The sequence below is a fragment of the Plecotus auritus genome (genome assembly GCF_963455305.1).
Source record: "Plecotus auritus genome assembly, chromosome: X".
Taxonomy (NCBI): Eukaryota; Metazoa; Chordata; class Mammalia; order Chiroptera; family Vespertilionidae; genus Plecotus; species Plecotus auritus.
This window is the reverse complement of record NC_137784.1, coordinates 37,704,393-37,718,277: the sequence shown is the minus strand read 5'-3', so window position 1 is coordinate 37,718,277 and position 13,885 is coordinate 37,704,393. Positions and strand designations below refer to the sequence as shown.

The window sequence follows — 13,885 nt, the reverse complement described above, 5'->3', positions numbered from 1 at the left end:
AGAATAGAGAACCCAGAAATCGACCTAAACTACTATGGTCAATTAATATTTGACAAAGGAGGCATGAACATACAATGGAGTCAAGACAGTGTCTTCAATAAATGGTGTTGGGAAAATAGGACAGATACATGCAAAAAAAATAAAACAAGACCACCAACTTAAACCATACAAAATAAAATTTCAAAATGGATAAAGGACTTAAACAGAAGACGGGAAACCATAAAAATATTAGAGGAATCCACAGGCAGCAAAATCTCAGACATATGCCAAAGCAATTTCTTCATTGATTCCGCTCCTAGGGCAATGGAAACTAAAGAAGAAATAAACAAATGGGACTACATCAAAATAAAAAGCTTTTGCTCAGCAAAAGAAACCACCAACAAAACAACAAGAAAGCCCACTGCATAGGAGAATATATTTGCCAATGTTATCTCCAATAAGGGTTTAATCTCCAACATTTACAGGGAACTCATACAACTTAACAAAAGGAAGATATACAACCCAATCAAAAATGGGCAATGGACCTAAATAGATACTTTTCGAAAGAAGATAGAAGGAAGGCCAAGTGGCATATGAAAACATGCTCAAAGTCACCAATTATCTGAGAGATGCAAATCAAAATGACAATGTGGTACCATCTCACACCTGTCAGAATGGCTATCATCAACAAATCAACAACGCCAAGTGCTGGCGTGGACGCAGAGAAAAAGGAACCCTTGTGCACTGCTGGTGGGAATGCAGACTCATGCAGCCACTGTGGAGAACAGTATGGAGTTTCCTCAAAAAACTAATATTGGAACTCCCATTTGACCCAGTGATCCCACTTCTAGGAATATATCCCAAGAATCCAGAAACACCAATCAGAAAGGATATGCACCCCTATGTTCATAGCAGCACAATTCACCATAGCTAAGATTTGGAAACAGCCTAAGTGTCCATCAGCAGATGAGTGGATTAAAAAACCGTGGTGCATCTACACAATGGAATACTATGCTGCGGTAAAATGGTAAGAATTCCTTCTTTTTAACCGCAGCATAGTAATCCATTGTGTAGTTGTACCACAGTTTTTTAATCCACTCATGTGCTGTTGGGCACTTAGGCTGTTTCCAAATCTTACCTATGGTGAATTGTGCTGCTATGAACATAGGAATACTATGCTGCAGCAGCCTGGATGGAACTGGAGAGCATTATGCTAAGTGAAATAAGCCAATCAGAGAAATATAAATAGCACATGATCTCGCTCATTTATGGAGTATTATGAACAACATAAACCGATAAACAAAAACAGATCTAGATTCAGAGAAGCATTGATCAGATGCTCAAATCGCAGAGGGAAGGTATGGGAGGGTAGGGGTATGGGGGAGAGATCAACCAAAGGACTTGTATGCATGCATATAATGCTAACCAATGGACACAGACAACAGGGGGGTGAGGGCATGAGTGGGGAGGTGGGGGGAGGCAATGGGAGGATAAGGACACATATGTAATACCACCTTAATCAATAAAGAAATTTTTTAAAAAAAGTTTCTCCTTTAAGAAAAAGGGCAAGGAATTTAAAAATTCAGATTCTTTTAGCATAAAAAAGTCATAATAAAACAATTCTTCAAGTTTTTAACTAAATATAGTGCACTAAACCAACCTTAAAAATCATTTGAATGTTTTTTTCATTGCTAATACTGTATAGGTGTCATTATTTGTAGACCATCATTATTTACTCTTGCATTTAACAATGATCAAGATAATAATAATCACCTACTGTCCAAAAACAGTTAAAAATAAAACCTGGTAATCCACAAAATGTCCTTAGAGAAATATAGGGATACAGGTTATGTTAAGTGGTTACATTTTTTAATCTATTGTCAGTCAATTTTTAGTCCAGGGAAGGTTATCATCTTTTCAGGATCAGACATTTGAGAGGGTACACGAATACATGTACAAAATTTCTGATTTTTAAGACATAGAAAATATGTATCATATGCATAATAAATACAATTAGTGATACAGATATTCGGCAGGACACAAGGGAGTTAAAATCTGGAGAAGACAGGAAAGGTTTCAGGTAGGGCATGAATCTTAAAAGAAAAACAAAACTTAAAGAAGAAGAAACAGGAGAGAGAGGGAAAAAAGAGGTAAGGAAAGTGGAAGGGAGATGATGGAGGTAGGAGGGAAAGAAAAGTGAAGTGGATATAAATGATATTTCTGGGTAAGAATGGTGTGAGGTAAAGTATAAAGAAACAATGGATGATAAAATATATGTGGGATATAATAAGAACAATGATTAAATCAATTAGGTGGATTTAAGAATTTATATGGGAATTAGAGGTCCGGTGCATGGAAATTCATGCACTGGAGGGGGATTCCCTCAGCCCGGCCTACCCTCTCTCACAGTCCGGGAGCCCTCAGGGGCGGGAGGCAACCCAGCGATCAGGAGAAAGCAATACCCCATCACACCTCTGCTGCTGCCACTGTCAGCAGCGTAAGCCTCGGGTGGCCCTGGTTACCTGAGCCTTGGGCGGCCCTGCGCAGCTGGGCAGCCACCATTTTAGGCTTGCCTGCGCTTCGGGCCGGCCCTGGGCAGCTGGGTAGCCGCCATCTGAGGCTTGCCTACTCCTCGGGCGTCGGCTGGGTAGCCACCACCCAAGGCTTGCCTGCACCTCGGGCTGGCCCTGGCGGCTGGGGGACTCTGGAGGCTTGCCAGGCACCTGCTGCCCCAGCAGGGCTGAGGGGACTGGGCGCCACCATCTTGTGGCTGTGGGTGCCGCCATATTTGAGGGCGTGACAATCAATTAGCACATTCCCTCCTTATTGGCTGTGGGCGCCGCCATCTTCGCGACAGCGTGAGGGTCAATTAGTATATTCCCTCTTTACTAGATAGGATAGGACAGTGGTCGGCAAACTGTGGCTCGAGAGCACCCTGGTTTGCCACTCTGTTGACTAATGAGTTTGCCGACCACTGGGATAGGGGCTTAATCACAAGGAACAACAGCCTGTAATTATTGGAATTGAGAGTCTAGGTCAGTGGTCGGCAAACTCATTAGTCAATAGAGCGACGAGCCGCATGTGGCTTGTGAGCCACAGTTTGCGGACCACTGGGATAGGAGATGAATTAAGAATGTAGGTCTAAGTGCCATTGTAGAGAGTTCTGAATGACAGGCTAAGACACTGAACTCTATTTTATAGACCAAGAAGTAACACTAAAATTTTCTGAGAACAGCAATGCTGATCTGGCAGAAATGGACAGGATGTATTTAGAAGGGAGAAGAAAACCGATGGTAAAAGGTCAAATAATGAAATCCTGACTAAGGCAGGGGAAAACAGAAGTGGAAAAAGAGAAATAAACAAAAAGAGATAATTCAGAAAGAAAGCACTGATAGCCTATGATGACTACTTGAATAGGAGTTTAGAAGAGATGGGATAAGGATATCATCAGAGATAGACAAAGGCTTTCAGCCTAAGTGACTGGTCAGAAATAAAGTACAGAAATAAGGAGTTGAAGTAGCTAATTCTGAGTGAATGGAGACAAAATATATCAAACATCTGTTTACAAAGATAGTTACTACAGTAGTTACCTGTCTCCATTGTTACAGAATTGAACAGCAACAACTTTGTCCTAAGACATAAAAAAAACAAATTTCTATTAGAACTAATTTATTTATAACATGCATAAAACACTCTTCCCTCCTTCAAATTCACAATCAAAAGCATCATGGAGTAGATTTTTTAATACTATAATTTTCTTAAGGAACTCAAATTTTATTTAAAAGGCTGAAACAATGCATTAACTACAGAGTAGTAATTTGAGACAAACCAGACATATGCAAACATGTTTCTAAATAATAATCTCAAGAGACAGATAGTTCTGACTAGGTATTAAGTTTATTATGCCCCCATAATAAAACAGCACACTAATTGAAAATACCATCTTAAAATAACTAATATAATAGTTGAATTAAATTTCCCACTTAATTCTTTCTTAAGTTTCAGAAAACATATCAGTCATTTCCTGTTTCTCACACAGTTTATTCAATTATTTTACAATGAAGTCGCCTGACAGTCTTTAGGTATTATAGTTTAGATATTGCTATTTGAATCTTTTTTGAATAGAATGTGTATTGAGATGAGAAGATTAAAGTATAAACCAAACCATTTGTTTTCAGTCTCTTTATTCCTTGATGATAAAGCTAAAATGTACCCTCAAATATTGTACACATTTTCAAAAACCATTCATTCGAACTTAATTGTATTTCATTATTTTTAATTTTTAAAAATTATTAAATTGTCTTTCTATGTTCAGAGGTATCTGTGATTCACACTGTTCCATGACTTCACTGTAGTATTTATCTGACAGATTCTGGATTATCACTACCAGCTGCAATAATTAATCTTAGATGTTTTGAAAAGACATCTTTTTTTTTCCCAATGACCAACAGCCACCACTAATTTCAACAGGGAATGTTTTACGTTTTCTAACTTTTTTTTCTGAGCTGGGTCCCTGCAAAAATAATTTTTCTTCTTCTTTCCCCCGCACCCTGATTTATTTACTACCTCCTTCTAGCAATTGGAAAACAATCAAGAAGCTAAAATCACTAAAAAGTGTTTTTTTCTAAGTAATATTTAATGTCTTTTAGTAAGTATGTAGACATTAAAGTAACAAACAGCTTATAGTTAATAAAATACAGCAGGTGAAATGAGGGTTTTCATAAATTATCACTGCAATATATATTTTTTCTTTTTTCATATAGTCAAATAGAAATTATATTAAATATTATAACCATACTAAATCCAAATTTTCACATTGATCTTCATTACTGAAGGGACATCTTACCATATAGATTTAAGCACCAATCTATATTAAATTAGATTACAGACCAGAAAAGAAATAAAACCAACTTTCTAGGGTTGCTAAAAAAGAAAGCAACATAGTTTTTCATTGTTTTCTTACCGTATGTGACTCTAACTCAGCAATTTTCTCAGGAATCTCAGAACCCAAATAATATATTCTGATCACATGGTCAGTACTACCTGTTGTAATGAACATACCACCTGGAGGATTAAAAAACAAACATTGTACCAAAGAACTTAAAAAACCCTCTGAATGCTTTCTTAGTTATATGCTAAATTACATTAATGAAATGGCTTCAAGAAACATAAGGTTATCTCCTAATGGTTACAGATATAGTAACATTTCAAAGAAAAATAAGTAAAATTCAAAAAACAGAGAAATATTTAAAATACAACTATACCATTAACTCAATAAAAAATCTACCAACTTGCCCAGCCGGTGTGGCTCAGCAGTTGAGCATCGACCTATGAACCAGGAGGTCACGGTTTGATTCCTGCTCGTGGCACATGCATGGGTTGCAAGCTCAAACCCCACTACGCGGTGTGCAGGAGGTAGGCTATCAATTATTCTGATCATTGATGTTTCTATCTCTCCCTCTCCCTTCCTCTCTCTGAAATCAATAAGAACATATATTTTTTAAATATATTTTTATTAATTTCAGAGAGGAAGGGGGAGAGAGAGATGGAAACATCAATGATGAGAGAGAATCATTGATCGGTTGCCCCCTACTGGGGATAGAGCCGGAAACCCGGGCATGTGCAATTGACCGGAATCAAACTAGGAACCGTTCCTTCAGTCCCTAGGCCAATGCTCTATCCACTGAACCAAACCAGCTAGGGCAGAACATATTTTTTAAAAATCCACCAACTTTACACTAAATAAAGGACTTTGGGTCATAAACATAAAAGGTCACAGCCTCAAGGAATTCTTTATATTTAACGTAAACATAACATTATTCATTAAATAACCTATAGTATCTACAATTCTCTTTATAGTATACTGGCCACAGTGGTGTTAAGTGCAAAAACTCAAACAATTTTCAGATGATGAAAAAATTCTGGAGATAGATGATGGTGGTCATGTATACAATATAACGTTAGTATATTTAATGCCATAGAACTGTACAATAGTTATTAAATTGGTAAATTTTACATTATATTTTATCACAATGAGAAAAAGGTTAACTAGCTTGCAATTCTTAGCAGTAGATAAGCACTGTCTATAGACTGTAAAAGTGTCTTTTACATGGAGCTACAGTATATGTTTTCTGAAAAGTCTGGGCAGGATTTTAGTGTGGAATTAGGGGTAGAAAGGGTTTGTTTTTACCAACTAAGTTCTGCATTATATAAAAACATATCACTTACAAATAAGAAAAAAAACTCCAAAGGTATCACATGTTAAGAGTCCATAAGGGTCCACCTATTAAAAAATATGGTTCACATTTTTGGCGTGATTATATTAACACTCAAACATATGCATTTTTTCTGAACAAAATTGAAAAATATATCTTTCATAACTGAATCATTTAATATTTTGGGTACTTAACACATTCAATTTTCATGCATACCAGAACTGAAAGATGAACAAGATATCTGAACTCCAGGTCTGGATCTCTCAGTAAATTTAACTGGGCGATCTCTAAGAGAAAAGAAACATGTTTCTTTTTATTTTTCATCATGTTCATTTAATGTGCAAGAATCATAGCACATTGGATACTGACAGATTTAGCATTAATATTATTGAAACCATAAAACAGAAGTAGTCAATAAGTACTAGTCTAGTTATTCAGGTTAAAAATGCATTTAACTTTATAAATACACTTTATGATACCAGTATTACTATTATAGCTTTACAAATATATTACCGTATTACTTACGATTACCATTACAATTTCAAACTCTTCTTACCAGAATAAGAAATGAAATAGTCATTACCAAAATTTTATGTATAAATTAGTGTCCTCAAGATTGAATTCATAAAAATTTTATTCTAAAATCTCTAACATCCACCTGAAGTAAGTATGAATGTGTATACACACACATGCACGCATATATTTATATACTTAAATACATGGACTACTAAGAATCTTTCAAGGTAATAAAAATGAAAGCACTTGACTTTTTACCAAATTTGTAACCCAAATGTAAACTTACCTAAATTTCATTGTTTTTACATGCCATTGCCAGAAACAGATTGTTCCATCAGCACCAGTAGAAGTGAGGTATCTAGTTGTGCCTTTAGTTGATGGACAAAACTAAAAAAAAAATTCTAATTCAATTAAAAAACTTTCATGTTCAAACTTTTTTTTAAACATAGTATGTTTAAAATTATAACCACTTTAACAAATTACTTTAAATAAATTTACAAGAATTTCAGTTTCAATAAATTATTTAAATATCATACATGAATGAATACCTTACAAAAATGCAAAAAAAAAAAACTGAAGAAAAAAATCAGTCATTGAATTTAGGATAAATAATTTTAGATCTAAAAATAATTATTTAAAAATTATTCAACATCACTCTTTAAGTTTATTACTTCAATACTTTTTTTAAATTCTCACCCGAAGATATATTTTTTGTTAAACTGATTTTAGAGAAGAAGGGGGAAAGAGAGGGAGAGAGGGGGAGGGAGAGGGAGAGGGAGGGGCGGGAAAGGGATAGACAAGGTTGGGGGGAGAGAGAGAAAGAGAGAGAGAGAAACATTGATGTGAGAGAGAAACATTGATCAGTTGCCTCCCACCCGTTCCTCAATCTGGAATCGAAACTGCAACCTTGGTATGTGCCCTGACAAGGAATCGAAACAGCAACCTTATGGTGTATGGGATGATGCTCCAACAAACTGAGCCACCCAGTCAGGGCTACTTCAATACTTTCATTGGAGAAAAAAAACTCAAAGTCATTACTAGTTAAACCATTACAAATCTGCTAAATATATGCTTATAGAGCAATAATTATGAAACTTTTAGTTCCATATGGATAGGGCATCAGAAGTAAATCTATAATCAATGATTAGGTAGCTAACATCCAAGTATTTGAGTTTTAATGGTTTGTTTAAACATTTACTTTAATGAAGTACAATGTCAATTTAGTTCTTTTTAAATTTAAATCATTTCTATTTGTTTTTATGGATAATGTAAACTAGATGAAATTTGTGTTCATATCACTGTGGGAAAAATAGATTAAACAATATATTTAAATTGCCTATTTAAAGTATGACTTCTACCCTAGGTGGACCATTTATCATGTAGAATTCTCAAGCTCTAATTCTCAGTATTTTACATGTACTCAAAAAAAAAATCACAAAGAGAAGAGCCACTGGTTTCATGATGCCTGGAACACAGGAAAAAAGTTAAAAATCAAACCACAGTCTCTAGAATGCCTGTGAGTTTTTAAAATCCCAAACAGTGATAAATATACACCTTTCACTGAAATGACGACTAAGGATCAAGATACATAGTTTAAATAAATCCTGAATTCAAATAAAAAGAAAATGATTATTATAGATATCAGAAATCATTTCTTTAGTTTTCTTTTTTGGAAGCATAGAACTTCAAATGACTAGAGTTTAAACCAAATAAAAATTATCAATTAATATTATCCATTAACAGTTGATGCACAGTAAAAGAAACCAATACTGAAGTAGCATGTTTATACCTTCACTTCTGAGATAGAGGAGCTTCTATTAGAAAGCTTAATCCACAGTGTTTAACAGGGGTCTACAAATTACATCCCACACACCAAATCAAAATTGATATCTGTTTCTGTAAATAAAGTTTTATTGGAATACATCAACTTACAGTGTCTATGGCTGCTTTTGCACCCCAACAACAGTTTAGTTGGAACAGAGATAATATGCCCTGCAAAGCCTAAAATATTTATTAACTGCCAATAAATTTGCTGATCTCTGATATATAGGAAAGAGACAATTAAGTATGAAATAGTATAATTTTATTAAGTTTCAAGAAACACTAAAAACTTTATTGTTCCCATTATGTTTAAACTGCTTCATCAAACACAAAGGGTGATATAGCCCATCAATGTACCTTAACTGGATTGTTTTTTAAGTGAGAAATCATGTTGGAGATTATACAAATAAAAGACTTATATGTGTGTTTCTGAATACAAATACATAGTAATAGATGAAAATTTAGGAAATATAGAAAAACAGAATAAAAGCTAAATATAATCCCATCACCTAGAAACAACCACTACTAACATAATACCATTTTAGGTATTTAAATTTTTTAGAAAAAGAAACTGGAAGGATAATACAGCATAATGTTAATAGAGACAATTAGGAAAGAATATATAAATCATATAGAATGCATGCTAAATGTTGATCCTTAGTATGGACAAAAATGAAACTATGGGGAGATACACAATGTTGGTGGGGGGAACAACAACTTAAAATTTCAGAGTAGTAAGGTGGTCAGAGAGGATCTCCCTGACAAAATGACATTTGCACAAAGAGCTTACATATTGAAGGAACAAGCCATGTGAATATTCATTCAAGACTATTCCAGAGCCATGAAAGAGTAAAAGCAAAGGCAGGAGTGTAGCTAGAGAAGTCTAAAAAGCAGAGAGGAGCCCTAGCTGGTTTGACTCAGTGGATAAAGCATTGGCCTAAGGACAAAGGGTCCCAGGTTTGATTCCGGTCAAGGGTACTTACCTCGGGTGCAGTCTCCTCTCCGGCCCAGGCCCTGGTCCGGGCACATGCAGGGGGCAGCCAAATCGATGTGAACACATCGATATTTCTCTGTCTTTCCCTCCCTCTTCTACTCTCTCTAAAAATCAATGGAAAAATATCCTCAGGTGAGGAAAAAAAACAGAGGGTAGCAGATAAAGGAGAATGAGAAGAGGAAACAAGCAGAAAGAGGTGAAGTAGGTCAAACAGCAAGGAGCTGAGAATGTAAATAAGGTGTTGTGGGTCACTATAAAGACTTTGGCTTTGCCCAGCTGGCATGGCTCAGTGATTGAGCATCGACCTATAAACCAGAAGGTCACGGTTCGATTCCTGGTTTCAGGCTCGATCCCCAGTAGAGGGCCTGTAGGAGGCAGCCAATCAGTGATACTCTGTCATCATTGATGTTTCTCTTTCTCTCCCTCCCCCACCCCTCTCTCTCTCCCTCTCCCTACTCTGAAATCAATCAATCATACACACACACACACACACACACACACACACACACACACACACACTCACACTCTTTGGCTTTGTGCTTCTGGTCAAGATGGCAGCATAGTTAAATACAATACTCGCATTCTCACACAACCACATCAAAATTAATTACAAGTAAACTACAGAACAACTATCATTTAGAACTGCCAGAAATCTATCTGAAAGGAAGTCCTACAACTAAAGAAGCCATATCTAAACTGGTAGGAGGGGTAGAGATGAAGATAGGGATGGTCCCACACCATATGTGGCAGATAAAAATCAAGAGGGATGTCTTGGCTGCAGAGGTCTCCCTGAGGAGGAAGTATTCCAGCCACACACCAGGTACCCAAGTTCAGAGTTCCAGTGCCAGGGAGAGAAGTCCCCATAACTTCTAGCTGAAAAATAAACTCATAGACAAAGACAACAGTACTGCGCTTACCAGAGGGAAAGGGGAGTGGGGGAGGTAGAAGAGGGTAAAGGGGGGATAAATGGTGATGAAAAGAAACTGGACTTGGGGTGGTGAACACACAATGTAATATACAGATGATGTATTATAGAATTGTATACCTGAAACCTATAATTTAATTAACCAACTAGAGGCCCAATGCATGAAATTCGTGCAAGGGACTCAGCCCTCACAGCCCCGGCTTCATCCGGAAGGTCATCCAGAAGGTCGTCCGGATGGTCATTCTGCTGTTCAGTCTAATTAGCATATTAGCTCTTTATTATATAGGATAACAACCCATTAATTCAATAAAAATAAATTAAAACAAACAATGAAACCACAAGGATTGTGGCTGAGTGCAATGGAAGGCTGCTGGGGGCACAAGCAGCAGCTTAAAAGGCACCAGGGACATACAAGGAGGAACTGAAATGTCTGGCATCAGGACCAGAGCTACGGAATGAGGACAGTTTTCTCCCTGGCAACTTTCTCCCAGACAGAAGTGCTGGCAGAGGCCATTGTTCCTTTTCTGAGCCCCCCACAGAGCCTGCAGATGGGCACCATTTCTGAGTCTCCATCAACCTGGCTATCACTATTTGTTCCACCCTGGTGATTCCCTGATATCCCGTCCCACCCAACTTGTGGGCCCACCCAAGATGTTTCTAGTTTTCCATAAGAATGGACTGTCTTGGTTCAAAATTCAGACTTTCCAAAATTCTCTCAAACTAGTAGCATTTGGCCTTGGCATGCCCCATACCTCTCCCTACATAACCCCAAACCCTCAACAAGCAATAGCCAGCCCTAGTTCGCAGCTTGGCCTCACCTGGGTACCACCAAACCCAGCACAGTAGCAGCCATCTATAGCTCATGTTGAGAAGCCCTGAATAGAGCACAGTTGGCAGCTGACCTCGGCCTGTACCTGCCAGGATCCCGAGAGCCAGTGTACCAAGATAGACAGTTTTAGAGCACATCGAAGCACCACCCGACCTCCTCCATAAGAGACAACCTCAAGAAGCAGACTAGTGGGCACAAGAACACTGCTGATGTAAGTCCTACTCCATGGGGTGGGACCCTGGACAATTAATCTTTCAAATTGGTTGTGGCCAGTCCTTGTAGCCAATCGCCCTCATGGTAGATCCCTCCCATTGACATGCCAACAGCAATCAAGGCTCAACTACAACAGGAGCGTATATACAGCCCACACAGCAAGTGTGTGTGTGTGGGGGGGGGGGGAGTTGTACCTGGCGTTCCCAGCTCGGGTGAATGGGGAGGCTGTGCCACTATACCCTATAAGACCTACTATATAAAGCCACTTTACCAAGCTGGGGAGACATAGCAGCTCTACCTAATATATGGAAACAAACACAGGAAGGCTGCCCAAATGAGAAGGTAAAGAAACATGTCCCAAATAAAAGAACAGAACAAAACTCTGGAAAAAGAACAAGACAAGCAATCTACTAGATGCAGAGTTCAAAACACTGGTTCAAGGATGCTCAATGAACTTAGTAGAAGAGTAGATGAACTTAATGAGAATTTCAACAGCATAAAAATAGGACATGGAAACCATGAAAAAGAACCAACCAGAAATAAAGGATGAACTAATTGTAATGAAGAAAAATTTACAGGGAATCAACAGTAGAGAAGATGAAGCTGAGGATCAAATTAGCAATTTGTAATATAAGAAAGCAAAAAACAATCAGAACAGAAAAAAAAATGCAATTAGCCCAGCTGGCATGGCTCAGTGGTTGAGCATCAACCTATGAACCAGGTCACCGTTTGATTCCCAGTCAGAGCACATGCCCAGGTTGCGGGCTGGATCCCCAATAGGGGGCGTGCAGGAGGCAGCCAATCAATGATTCTGGCAGAGGCCATTTAAAAATAAATTTAAAAAAAAATAAAAATGAATTTTAAAAAATGAGGATACTATAAGGGGCCTGTGGTACAACTTCAGGCGTACCAACATTCACATCATGGGGCTTCCTGAAGAAGAAAGAAAGCAATGAAATGAAAACTTATTTGAAAGAATAATGACAGAAAACTTCCCTAACCTGTTGAAGCAAATAGACATACAAGTCCAGGAAGCTCAGAGAGTCCCAAACAAGATAAACCCAAAAAGGCCCACACCAAGACACATCATAATTAAAATGCAAAAGTTTATAGACAGGGAGAGAATCTTAGACACAGCACAAGAAAAGATTGGCAAGAGATATTCAAAGCAGTGAAAAGCAAAGACCTACAACCAAATTATTCTACTCAACAAAGCTATCATTTTAGAATTGAAGGACATATCAAGAGCTCCCCAGGTAATAAATAGCTAAAGAAGCTCATCACCACCAAATAAGTATTACATGAAATGTTAAAGGGTCTTTGTTTAAGAGGGGAAAAAAAGATAAAAAATATGAACAATAGTCCTAGCCAATAATAGTCCTAGCTGGTTTGGCTCGGTGGATAAGAGCACTGGCCCTCAGACTGAAGGGTCCCAGGTTCCAGTCAAGGGCATGTACCTCGGTTTCAGGCTTGATCCCTGGCCCCAGTTGGGGTGTGTACAGGAGGCAACCAATTGATGTGTCTCTCTCACATTGATGTTTCTCTCTCTGTGTGTCCCCCCCGCTCCTTTTCACTCTCTCTAAAAAGCAACGGAATAAATATCCTCAGTTGAGGATTTTTTTTAAAGCATTTAAAAAAATATGAACAATAAAACGGCAGTAAATACATATCTATCTACTAGAGGCCCAGTGCATGAAATTCGGCCTGCATTCTCTCGTAATCTGGGATCCCTTGGGGGATGTCGGGCCTAAACTGGCAGTTGGACACCCTCTCTCAATCCAGGATGCTGCATGCACCAGTGGCCATACTTTTCATAGAGGTGAAAAGCATCTTGCGGTTGTATGGGCAGCTCATTTTTTTGCCCTGATTATAAAAAGTAGTACATAACATTATCCTTCTGAGGCAGTAGTATCATTTTCCCCATCCTATGGGTGGAAAAACTGAAGCAGAGAGAAGTGAAGTAATTGGCTTTGTCACACAGTTATTAGTGTCAGAATCAGGGCTGACCACAAAATGTGCAAGCCAGAGTCCATGCATGTCATCGCTGCATCATCCTGTTTTCTTTTCAGTGTTAGAGTAGCCTTGCCAGATTTTAATTTTTAAATCTAAGAGACAGTTCCCAATATATAGGAAAGGGTCCCTAGGCCTAGCCAGCGATCAGGGCCAATCTGTGGGGCAACCAGCAAGCGGGGTGATCAGGGGGCCCCTGCTGGCACCTGCCTTGGCTGGCGGTCTGGCGCCACCCACTGTCTGCCCCCCCCACCACCGGTCACCTCCCTCTGCAGGGCAGCTGGCAGGCGGGGCGATTGGGGAGCCCCCACTGGCACACGTCTTGGCTGGTGGCCTGGTGCTGCCTGCTGGCCAGCCCTGCGCCCCGATCACCACCACCGGTC

General features: G+C 38.4%; 1 protein-coding gene across 1 annotated transcript in view; it reads right to left on the bottom strand.

Moving 5' to 3' along the window:
- Positions 1–13,885, bottom strand: part of BRWD3 (bromodomain and WD repeat domain containing 3) — a 173,030-nt gene that overhangs the window by 91,097 nt on the left and 68,048 nt on the right. Inside the window, exons 9-12 of the mRNA XM_080653837.1 lie at positions 6,997–7,097; positions 6,411–6,481; positions 4,943–5,043; positions 3,570–3,610 (exon numbers count right to left, since the gene is read on the bottom strand). Coding sequence (XP_080509963.1) covers positions 3,570–3,610; positions 4,943–5,043; positions 6,411–6,481; positions 6,997–7,097 — 314 coding nt within the window. The remainder of the gene's footprint in view (positions 1–3,569; positions 3,611–4,942; positions 5,044–6,410; positions 6,482–6,996; positions 7,098–13,885) is intronic.